Raw genomic sequence first — 12,681 nt, forward strand, 5'->3', positions numbered from 1 at the left:
CACTTAAAACTTACTAAATTAGTGTTATTAATATCTTATAGTGACATATATTCTACAAAAGAAAATAATTAAATTGTATCTTAACATCCGACTAATAAAGTAAAAAACACAAGCCCGCGTGCACGCGGGTCACCCCTAGTACACTAAACATGGTAGTATTTATAAGGATGGTAAATACTTTCCCAATTATTGTTAACCGAATTTGTAAATAACCACTCTATCAGTCGCACGTTTCTGACTTTCAAAATCTGATAGCTCGATGCGGAAGAGATCGAATTAGAAGAAAACCGTGGATGCTCAGTCCATCCTCTGTTTCGGTAGATACCTCACGAATTTCTTTTGATCTCACTCTTAATTACAGCTTTTCAACATAGAAAAACCCTAAATCCGCGATTTTCCGCATTTCTGAATTGAGCTATGGCGGTTACTGAGGAAGAGTCCTCTTCTTCCTCTCATACCTCCTCGGCCTATTCTCGATCCGCTGGAAATGGCGTTCACTACCTGGCTAAGTGCATTCTCCCCAGCAGCGTTGTTCTCCAAGTTGTGTATGGTCACATCCGCTCCTCTACCTCCAACGACATCATTTTTGCCAAGGTCTTGTTCTATTTTCTCGTCCGTCTTCTTGCTTATACCGCAGCATTCCAATTTGACGATTTTATGATTTAAATTTTCTGTATTTGTTGAAAACATGCTTCGTTCTGTGATTTTATTTTGTTTCTGCTTGATCATGGAAACACGAATCGTTATTGGCTGGTTATGCAGGATATATACCTCGTAATTTATGGATAATGGAAATGAATGCAGGAAACGTCTATCGAATTGGTTGTTCTCGGTGAAGATGGCATTATTCAGTCTGTTTGTGATCAGACTGTTTTTGGCACAATAAAGGATGTTGCCATTCTCCCATATAATGGGAAGCTTCATGGTGAACGCTCACAGGTTGTTTTTTTTCAGTCTACTATTTAGTAAACGATTTAAGCACTTATTTTATTTCATGGCTTCTTTCATTGAGGTTTGAAGTAATGGAAGCATTTCATAACCAGGTTGGCATTGGCTTTCATTTCTGCAGATGCAGGGGAAGGACCTCTTGCTTGTTACTTCCGACTCTGGGAAGCTTTCTTTTCTCACATTCTGCAATGCCATGCACAGGTTTATGTTATGTCTTTGTCTCTTTCCCATGGACATGTGACCTTTAGCTATTGCAGAACTGAAGTTGATATATATATATGTATATGAAAACTACACATTATCCTGTAAACTGAGCTATCAGTTGAGGGAGCTCTTGACCTACTCTCTGTGCCGTTTTTGGATAGATTTTTCCAGTGACACAAGTTCAACTCTCAGATCCAGGCAACTCTAGAAACCAGATCGGGAGACTGATAGCTGTACATTCAAGGTAAATATTATTAGTTTCTAACTTGCTAGTGTTACATAATCTGTTTGTCTTATTCATTCACTAAAAAGTAAAAACACATTACTGCTGAAGACCTTGAAAAGTCTAATGATATCTGTCTCTTATTCTCAAACAGTAGGAGCTATGTTTATGCATTGGTGCTGTCCTTGATATATCTATTAGTGGCTTAACTATATTAATAGGTGAATAAATAAATTTTCATGGTGTCAATGATTAGACAGAGACTACATGATCGGTATGCTGCATTTTTATGTAGTCTCTTCTGGTCTCAATGTGACCATCTGACCTTCATGAGAAAATGTGGGTGAACATTCTTTCCTAGCTTTTTCTTTTCTGTTTATATCTCAATTCCCAGACCTTGCATGAACTGAATACGATGGTGGATATAGTTGTTGTTGCAGCACAATTTTATTCTTGTCTGACTTGTGATTATATTGATTGCAGTGGTGGTTATATTGCCGTTAGTGCCTTTGAAGAGTGTTTGGCCCTATTATCTGTATCTTCTGATAATAGCTGCGACATGATTGACAAGGTAGAGCTGAGCACTGCAGTTTTTACGAATGAATTTTCTTTTATAGCTTTTAAAGCAGCTAGTATTACTGTAGTAGAATAAATTGAGTCTTTCACTTGCCTTCTCCAAATGTATAGCCAGATCTTTTCAGAGAAATAAATATATGACCAGTATGCTCTATTATGTATCCAGAAACTAATATATCCACCTGAAGAATCCAATGAGGAGGCCGAAGAGGACGATGCCATTAAAGGAATTCAAAGAGTTAACATGTTTAGGCACTATATGGAGCATGTGCTTTATATCAAAAAGTCTTACCACATCATGTAAGGAAGATTGTCCAGTACTAGCAGTCCTTTCAAATAGGTCAGTATGCTGGCATGTGTATATGGATATTTCACCTCTTCGTGTTGCTTTTCTTTTACTGCCTTCCAGTTTGGCAACTGGTTTTGAATTCTAGGTGACTTAGGGTCTGTTTGGTATAGTAAATTATAATGGCATTTTGATGAACAAGTACTTTTGGGTGTAATAATATTTGGTAAAAGTCAATTATAAATACATTTTATGTCAAATTGTAATGATAACTTTGCACAAATTCCAAGTTAAAGAAACCCAATATTAAATAACGAGAAGTTTCTATTGAAATTTGACCTTAAAATATGAAAACTTTGTTATCGAACCTCGATATACAAATCATGAATGTAGAGTATTAAACTTTGAACATAGAGCATGAATTTGTGAACTTACTAAAGAACAAAAAAAATGATGAAAAGGTGATGCGGCACAATTTTGTAGATAACTCGAAATTTCTTTTCTTTCCTTCTTTTTTCAATCAGTTCACAAATTTATACTCTATGTTCATAATTGAATACTCAATGTTCATTATTTGGATAGCGGGGTTCGACTACAAAGTTTTCAGATTTTAAGGTTTAATTTCAACAGAACCTAATTCGTTAAATAATTCCCTTAATAATTGAAAAGGCCATTACAGTGCCCTAATGAAGTAGGAGTATGAAATGATTGAATGATCATAAGCATGTGTTATATCTTCCAGTTAGTTGAGTCTATATAGGGCTCACAGTTATCTTTCAGGGGAGGATATTCTTGGAATGAGCTGTTGATGGTGAGATGGAATGTTAGAGAAAATGCAATGTGTGTTCTATCTCAATACGTGGACGATGGAGCATTAGCACATAGCATAACTGAAGTTCCTCAATCCTGTGGATTTGCCCTTCTATGTAGAGTAGGTGACATACAAGTACTGGATATTACAAATCCTCAGGACCCTTGCTGTGTCCACAAAGTGGATTTGACCTCACCAACTCTTCAAGTAGAGGACCAAACTTATGCTGAAGATCCGTTAAGGATGCAACATGATGGTGATGATGAAGGTTTTATTGCTGCTAGTGCATTGCTAGAGCTTCAAGATCATGCAATGGTTTTTCATGATGATCCAATGAGCATTGATACTCACTCAGGTAATGTTAAATGTGTCCCAAGATATATCTGTTCATGGACTTGGGAGCCAGGAAATGAAAATCACCAAAGGTTCATATATTGTATGGATAGTGGAGAATATTTTATACTCGAGACTAAAACTGAACAGATTGGGGTTGGTGTTGAGGCTGAGACTTTGATTGATGTCCAATTATCTGATTGTATGTATCACAACCCAAACGCCACTTGCAAATCGTTGTTGTGGGTTGAAGGTGGTTTTTTGGTTGCGCTTGTGGAAATGGGGGACGGTATGGTCTTTAAATTAAAAGATTCAACGATGACTTATGTTAGTCCTATACAAAACATTTCGCCGATTTTGGACATGTCGGCTGTGGATTATCACAATGAGAATGAGAAACAAGATCAAATGTTTGCTTGCTGTGGTGTAGCACCTGAAGGGTCATTGAGGATAATTAGAAATGGAATATGTGTAGAAAGATTGTTAAAAACAGCTGATATATATCAAGGGATAACCGGAACTTGGACAGTAAAAACAAGATTTACAGATCCTCATCACTCTTTTCTTGTCTTGTCTTTTGTTGAGGAAACCAGAGTTTTATCTGTTGGTTTGAGCTTTAGTGATGTCACTGATTCTGTTGGCTTCCTTCCTGATGTTTGTACTTTGGCATGTGGTCTTGTTGATGACAATTTGCTTGTTCAGATTCATAAAAATGCTGTTCGGTTATGTTTGCCAACTCCCACTACTGCCTGTTCATCACCAATATGTACATCCTGGTTCCCTGATAATTTCGGCATCAGTCTTGGTTCAGTATCGCATAATTTGATAATAGTTGCAACCTCAAATCCTTGCTTTTTGATTGTTCTTGGTATTAGATCTCCCTCAGAGAATAACTATGAAATACACGAGCTGCAAAGTGTTAGACTTCAGAGTGAACTGTCTTGCATGTCTATACTTAATATTGAAACTTCAATTTCTCTTCCACGCGGTCTTGAAACTGGTGTAACTTTTGTGATTGGGACACATAAGCCTTCAGTGGAAGTTATGTCATATTCACCTGGTCAAGGTATAAGAGTTGTTGCGTTAGGAACAATCTCACTTACTAATACATTTGGAGTGGCTATTAGTGGTTGTATACCTCAAGATGTCAGATTTGTAATGGCTGATAGACTATATGTTCTTTGTGGGTTAAGGAATGGTATGCTGCTTCGGTTTGAGTGGCCGATTTGCTCATCAGAATCTGATATTCCTGTTTATCTTCAACTTATAGCTGTTCGGCGTATTGGGATTACACCTGTATTTCTTGTGCCTTTGGATGATTCGCTAGATTCGGATATAATTGCTCTTAGTGATAGGCCGTGGTTGGTCCAAACTGCAAGGCATAGCCTTTCGTATATCTCCATCTCATTTCAACCTTCAACACATGTAACTCCTGTGTGTTCTTCTGAATGCCCAAAGGGACTTCTATTTGTTGCAGAGAATGGTCTGAATTTGGTGAGTCTCTAATTAAGCTCTTATTACTCCCTCCAATCCAACATAACTGTCTTTTTAGGGGTTTTAAAAATATTCATATTATTAGAAGTTTTAAGATTGCAAGAAGAGTGATTATGGAACTACAGATGAATTACAATTACTCCGTTCCTCAATGATTCACTATTGCCTATTGGAGTATTTAAGACTTTGTTTTGTTGGGTTGTCATTATGGTTTTGTGTATTTAATGACTTCAAATCGTTATTTAACTTTTCCTTAATATGTGTGAATTTTTCTCTCAAAAACGGCAGTTGAATGGGATCAGAGGGAGTACTTGTTTGTAACTTTTCATCAGCATTCAAAAATCACCATTTTATTTCGTTTTTCTCTATATTTTTAAATTTCCATTTTTATTTCATTTTCGTAAATCCATTGTAATTTAATTAAAAATATTATTATTTTATTTATTAAATGAAAAATGTTAATGTAGAAGATAAAATTATCTTTTCATACATTTTCTAATTCTTTTTGTAATTTCGATAAATTACGGGCAAAACCCGTAATACCTGAAAAATGCACTCATTTACTGCTTTGTGAACACCCTAAAAATTCTTTATTATTAGATAGATTAGATATTAGATTAGATTAGATTAGATTAGATTAGAAGATTAGATGCCTTGTAATACTATTATGGCTAAGCGAAGACACATAATCTTGTTTGTGAATGGGTAGGTTTTGGAATTGTTGTGATTGAAATGGTATAAAAATTTAGGTGGAGATGGTCCCCAGCAGGCGGCTGAATGTGCAGAAGTTTCATGTTGGTGGTACTCCACGGAAAGTTTTATATCACAAGGAAAGCAGATTATTGCTGGTGATGAGGACTGATCTGGAGGATGAAGTCTTTTTTTCTTCTGATATTTGTTGTGTGGATCCCCTTAGTGGATCGGTGCTATCAACGTTTAAGTTTGAACTCGGCGAAACAGGAAAATGCATGGACTTAGTGAAGGCTGGAAATGAACAGGTTCTGTTAGTTGGAACAAGTTTGTCTGCTGGTCCAGCTGTAATGCCAAATGGAGAAGCTGAAAGGTCAGTTTTCTACTCAAAACTTGTTTTTTATTGGCATCACAACGACTATAAATTGTAAGAAGATAGACTGAAAAGGTGATAATAAGAAAATGTATCTTCTGCAATATTCATGGTCTTCATCAGTACAATGTTCTTTCAGTCCAATCCTTTGAACATATCTCTTCGCTCTCTAATTTTGTTCTCTTCGTTCACCTAATTTCTTTGACCCCATAAATACTCCCAGAAAGAAACGCTGTGCAATTATTTGATCGTATCTCTTCGCTCTCTAATTCTGTTCTCTTCGTTCACCCAAATCCTGACCCATAAATTCTCCCAGAAAGAATCGCTGTTCTCTTCTTTTCTCTTCGTTCTTCCAAATCCTTCATGTATCCAGCCCTAGCCAAACTGATTCTCTTCCTTTTTCACCAACATCTCTTGGTACCCCGACTTTGTCAAAACCAGTTTAGTGTTCTTTAAACACGGTTGAATATCTTTCTCCCACGATTTTTATTTACAATTTTCAATTTACCCTTATTATTCATGATGACGGAAGAGAAGAATACACAATACTATAATACTCTATATAATACTATACCATTAGATGTGTGTATGGATTAATTAGTCTGTCGATATTTAAATATAACTACAGATCGTATTATTCATTGACGGAATATTCCAGAACATAGAGAAGGAATTCCACAACCTTTACAAATGGATTATTAAAAAATATAGATCACATTGTTCAACACAATATGTTCTTCAAAAAAAAATCATGTACATAACACTTATTCATTCATATTATATAACCTACTTACGATGATTAATACCATTATATCAGAAGGACATCTAAGAATTATTTCGATCTCAACATTAATACCATTATATCAGAAGTATATCTATGGATTATTTCAATCTCTGACATTAACATAACATGAACTTGTTAATATACAACAACCTAAATAATACGCTATAGAAAAACAAGCACAATGCTGAACAGCCCATGCTTTGCACAGGCGTTTAGAGCCTAGTACAAGCTAATAATGATTGTTTATGGGCATATTCTGACGAAAACTTTTGTGTTTAGTACGAAGGGGCGGCTGATTGTGATATCTATCGAGCACTGGCCAAGTCTGCGGCGATCATTGTCGTTTAACAAGAACAGTATTTGTGATTCAGATAAGATGTTCAGTACAAGTACTGGTAGCAGCCCAGATGACACTGATAGAATAAGGCTTGAAGACGGCCAAGCTTGGCATTTAAGGTTGTCATACTCTGTTACATGGAGTGGTGCAGTACATGCTGTTTCCCCTTATCTTGACCGTTACTTCTTGGCATCTTCAGGAAATACGGTTGGTAGTTATTACACTTCACCCTCTAACTGTTATTCATTCTCTTCTTTACTTTTCTTTCTTCTTCTTCCAGTTCTATGTATGTTTTTCGCCGCTGATACTCATAAAGTTAGAAGACTGGCGATTGCAAAGACAAGATATATGGTAGTTTCTTTGACATCATATTTCACTAGAATTGCTGTTGGTGATTCCCGTGATGGTGTACTCTTTTATTCCTTCCATGAGGTACTAAAAAGAATGACATCTTTTTTTTTATTCATAAATTCATTTATTAAAGTTCGATAATGATCCTGGGCAGGAATCCAAAAAACTAGAGCAGGTATACGGTGACCCTGGACAAAGATTAGTTGCAGATTGTTTGCTTATGGATTCAGATACGGCTGTTGCTTCTGATCGTAAGGGAAGCATTGCTGTGCTGACTTGTTCAACTCATCTAGAAGGTCTTGCCAACTCAGCGTTTGACTTGTTTGTTCGTTTGGTGTTTAAATTGATTTTTCTAAGGATTGTGGCTGGATTGTATCTTATGTATTGTACTCTCCAGATAATGCAAGCCCTGAAGCCAACTTGACCTTAAGCTGTTCATATTACATGGGTGAGATTGCTGTGAGCGTCAGGAAGGTATGTTCTGCTACTTCTGCAATTATATCGGGGAATTAACCTATCTGTACATATCCCTGAATTGTCAAATATCATATGTTGACGTGGATGCAATTTCGGGGTGGAATAGTTTATTAGTTATATTTGTGCAAAAATGGTGGAGAGAAATGTAGAAAAATGCGATTACAATGTGTATTTTAGCCAAACATCATTTTAAAAAAAAAAATAATCTCATCATAATTTAAAATACAATAACATTACATGTAACAAGCAGACTCTATTGAAACTTTTCTTAATTACATTTGGGTGTCGAATAGCAGGGTTCGTTCTCTTACAAACTCCCTGCTGATGACACATTGAAAGGATGTGAAAGTGGCGATACTATATTTGATCTGTCACACAATGGCGTCATGGCCGGTACAATGCTGGGAAGCATTTTTATTTTCATTCCATTGTCAAGGTTTACTATCTACTCCTAAAAATTAACACCTAATTCACATCTTCTTTCTTGCGCCTTTTTGATATAAGTTTTACTTCTATGTCCTTTTCCAGAGATGAATACCAGCTCTTGAAAGCCGTCCAAGCCAAACTAGCAGTTCACCCATTGACTGCACCTATATTAGGGAACAACCACGCTGAGTTTCGAGGTCGTGAAAATCTGGTATGCATTCTCTCTTTCCTACAACATCATTTAGTTTTGAGCATTTACCTAATGACCCTTCTAATTTATCCCTAATTACTAACCATTTCTAATTTGCATCATTATCTTCATTTCTCCACTATCCTGAAACATATAATGTTACACATGTAATCATAACTTCCTTATTTAATGTATTATGTATAAAAATCACCTATAATCATACCATTTTTATTATTTTATAAGATTCTGCTTACATTCTATAAAACATTATAATACAATAGTTTTTGTGCCTTGTCATATCAGTTTTGGCACCTTTTTTGTGTGATTTTATGATATATGACCGTTACTAGCAGGTTGGAGGTTGTCAGATTCTTGATGGTGACATGCTAGCACAGTTCTTGGAGCTGACAAGTATCCAACAGGAAACCGTGCTGGCTTTACCATGCGCCTCCACAGAAATGACGTCCAGTTTCAGGTCACATCATGTACCTGTATCGGTTTGTCAAGTCGTGCCGTTGCTTGAAAGAATCCATTACGCCTTAAACTGAGCTTTGCCGCTGAGCTTGTATAGCGAAATTAAGTGCAAGGGAAGTGTGTTAGAAATGTATGTTGTAGTATTAAGTTGAGAATTTTTTCCTACACGGGCAACAAGATGTATTATGAGTCGGTTTTAGAGACCTTAGAAATTGTAATCATACACGCCAAGAGAGAAAGCGGAGCTTAGTGATTCAGTGGTTGCGGCCATGTGAAGGGCGGTCCTTGATGAATCGCCGTCACCGCGCCACCACTTGCCGCTGAAACCACACGCTTGCTCCACCAGCGCCACCACTTGCTTCACATCCTTCCTCAAGAGTGCAAGATGTCATTGCCTAGTCCATTTCCAATTGTCCTGAAACAGGCCCAAGCCCATTAGCCTGCGAAAGCGGTTCGTGGATCAATGCCCATGGGTCACCTTATGTATGAGACCATCACGTGATATTTCAATGCAAGGCAATGTTTATTATTTATCCATTGTTGGCTTTTTTCACTTTCCACCAAAAATTTATCACGAAATTCTTCAACACGAAAATATCATTTATCCAAACTAATGATGGAACGGAGTTTAAGCATGTAGAAAATATTTTCCAACAATTGAGCATTGGTCATCGCTTATGTGCCCATATTCCTATCAACAAAATGAAAGTGTGAAAAGTCGTCACCGGTGCATTGTGGGTACCAGCCTCACTCTCCTTAAAGGGGCCTCTCTACCTATTATGCCTTCGAGGCGGCGTCCTTCAACAAAAATTACCCCTTGAAACCTTGACCCAAACACCTCTGGATTACACTTTCCTCCGTACCTTTGACTGCCTTTGCTTTCTGAACCTTCGGCTTACCATAAACACAAACTTTCCTTCCGCTCCACTTCTTGCCTTATCCTTGGTTTGTCTCGATTGGAAAGAGGGTCATACTTAAATATCCCGGGACATTAACTTTCATGAAGGAACTTTCCCTTTTCAAGTGGCTGTTTTACCACATACCACAAACTCATTGCTTGATTACTGCCATTTACGTAGACTTTCTCTTCCTTTTTCAGCCCAAACACAAGAACAGGCCCATCTGGATTTCCCGACCCACATATCCGTTGAGAGTGACTTCCACTTCCCTAGCCCATAAAACATTTCGCCTACATCAACCACAAGTCCATCATCTTCCAACCCGGACCAACCCTCTTCCACATTATGATGCGGGAGAATCTTGTCTATTCAATCCAAAAGCGTGGCCATCAAGGTGGTCTTACACTGCTCGTCGAGTATCTGTCGACGGCCAAAGTATAGCGTGGCCATCAAGGTGGTCTTACATTGATCCTGTTCGACGAGTATCAATCACAAAGCGTGTCCATCAAGGTGGTCTTACATTGATCCTGTTCGACGAGTATCAATCACAAAGCGTGTCCATCAAGGTGGTCTTACACTGCTCGTCGAGTATCTGTCGACGGCCACAGAGATACGAAGATTAGATAGGTTCTGGGTCGGACTGTCTACTCCACTCGTCGAGGGTCTTACACTTATATTTCTACGCCGAGTATCTCCCTACGCTTCTCGTCGAGGATCTGTCTACGCCGATCCGGCTCATCCTGTGTAGGTCCTGCTCGTCGAGTATCTTTCTACGCCGATCCGGCTCATCCTGCGTAGGTCCTGCTCGTCGAGTGGCCATCAAGGTGGAACCATCAAGGATGAACGTTGATGATTGTAGACATTATAGTTGATGAATTTTATGTGTTTTAATAAGTGTTATAAGTGTGTTTATTTGGAGTCGGTTCACCTTGTTTAGAGCCGGTTCACTTGCTTTCTTTTAAGTAGATTTTGGTTCAGTTTTAATCATTAATTGGCCGGTTCATTTTGGTCTATTTAAGGGCCAATTTTAGTTGTATTTGGGACGTTGAATTGAATTGAGAAAAACAGGTTGTTTGTTTCTATTTGGGCGTCCTCCCTTTCATCCTCTCCCAATGGAGAGTTGGAGAGATGAATTGTATGTTACGGTGTGATATGGATTTAGATCTTGGATGAATGGATCTCGCAATACGGATTGACTTGGTTCTTGTATCGATTAGGATCAATGGGCCGAGTCATCGGTTGTCCGGTTCTTCGTCAGTCTAACCATCAATTATAGGCGAAAGGATTGTGTTCAGGTGATTTCGGTTCTTGATCAATCAGGATCAATGGGTTGGATCACGGTGCATGGTTTGTACGCTTCCTATCTATTTTCCCTTTTCGTTTTGTTGTTCCTCTCTTTGTTGATTCATTGGGGTGAGAGTCTAAAACACAATAAACACATTGAGTTCGCAGCTTTGTTGTTCATCATCAAATTCACTATCAATTGAGGATCGTTGGTGTCTAGATCCGGCTCGACGGGGCTCCATCCCCGTATCAATTGGTATCAGAGCCATTTTCCACCAACCGCCACCGGAGAGGAGTCTAAAACCACCATAGAAGTGCCGGAGTAAGGGCTATAACCGTCAAGGAGCAAGGCAAAATTTTCTCCAGAAACTGTATCCTGACTTCAGAAGCTTCGTTCTCCCTCGTCCGAACTCGGAATCGAGTTATTTCAAGTTCCAGAGGTAGAACCAGATGTCTAGTTTCCTGTGCCAAAATTTGAGCAACATCAATGGAGTCAGTTGCGAGGTATAGCCATTTTACTGAGGTATGTCAATCCTTACCGAGAGTCAAAACTGCATACCTTGATAATCCGGTTCAAGGAGGCCCAACGACCGTTTTTGGTAGATCATAACTGCCTCCTACTACCAATCTTTCCATCATTGAAGAACCGTGAGTTACTAGGCTCAACCTTCCCACGTTCTAGGCCATCATTGCCACTACAAGTCGGTTTTTAAAACTACCCGTAACCGTCATAACTGCTATAAACTGCTCAGAGGCTGATTTCAGCAGACTTCCTTGTAGATTCGAGGACGAATCTCTTTCAAGAAAGGGAGAATGATGCGGGAGAATCTTGTCTATTCAATCCAAAAGAGTGTCCATCAAGGTGGTCTTACACTGCTCGTCGAGTCTCTGTCGACGGCCAAAGTATAGCGTGGCCATCAAGGTGGTCTTACATTGATCCTGTTCGACGAGTATCAATCACAAAGCGTGTCCATCAAGGTGGTCTTACATTGATCCTGTTCGACGAGTATCAATCACAAAGCGTGTCCATCAAGGTGGTCTTACACTGCTCGTCGAGTATCTGTCGACGGCCACAGAGATACGAAGATTAGATAGGTTCTGGGTCGGACTGTCTACTCCACTCGTCGAGGGTCTTACACTTATCTTTCTACGCCGAGTATCTCCCTACGCTTCTCGTCGAGGATCTGTCTACGCCGATCCGGCTCATCCTGTGTAGGTCCTGCTCGTCGAGTATCTTTCTACGCCGATCCGGCTCATCCTGCGTAGGTCCTGCTCGTCGAGTGGCCATCAAGGATGAACGTTGATGATTGTAGACATTATAGTTGATGAATTTTATGTGTTTTAATAAGTGTTATAAGTGTGTTTATTTGGAGTCGGTTCACCTTGTTTAGAGCCGGTTCACTTGCTTTCTTTTAAGTAGATTTTGGTTCAGTTTTAATCATTAATTGGCCGGTTCATTTTGGTCTATTTAAGGGCCAATTTTAGTTGTATTTGGGACGTTGAATTGAATTGAGAAAAACA

The 12,681-nt window shown here is 38.6% G+C and overlaps 1 protein-coding gene across 1 annotated transcript; it reads left to right on the forward strand.

The window, feature by feature from the left end:
* Positions 1-417: 417 nt before the first annotated feature.
* On the forward strand, positions 418-11,152 carry LOC141249464 (uncharacterized). Its single transcript, XM_073669622.1, has 16 exons — positions 418-594; positions 805-939; positions 1,070-1,160; positions 1,324-1,396; positions 1,859-2,015; positions 2,118-2,251; positions 3,018-4,875; positions 5,625-5,938; positions 7,002-7,270; positions 7,340-7,491; positions 7,565-7,706; positions 7,802-7,884; positions 8,184-8,323; positions 8,416-8,524; positions 8,857-9,000; positions 11,039-11,152. Exons 1-16 carry the CDS (start codon positions 418-420, stop codon positions 11,150-11,152), a joined length of 4,092 nt encoding a protein of 1,363 aa, XP_073525723.1.
* The last annotated feature ends 1,529 nt before the right edge of the window (positions 11,153-12,681 follow it).

This window comes from Phyllobates terribilis, unplaced genomic scaffold, assembly GCF_046119375.1.
Source record: "Phyllobates terribilis strain yellow unplaced genomic scaffold, ASM4611937v1 Scaffold_4573__1_contigs__length_59386, whole genome shotgun sequence".
Classification (NCBI taxonomy): Eukaryota; Metazoa; Chordata; class Amphibia; order Anura; family Dendrobatidae; genus Phyllobates; species Phyllobates terribilis.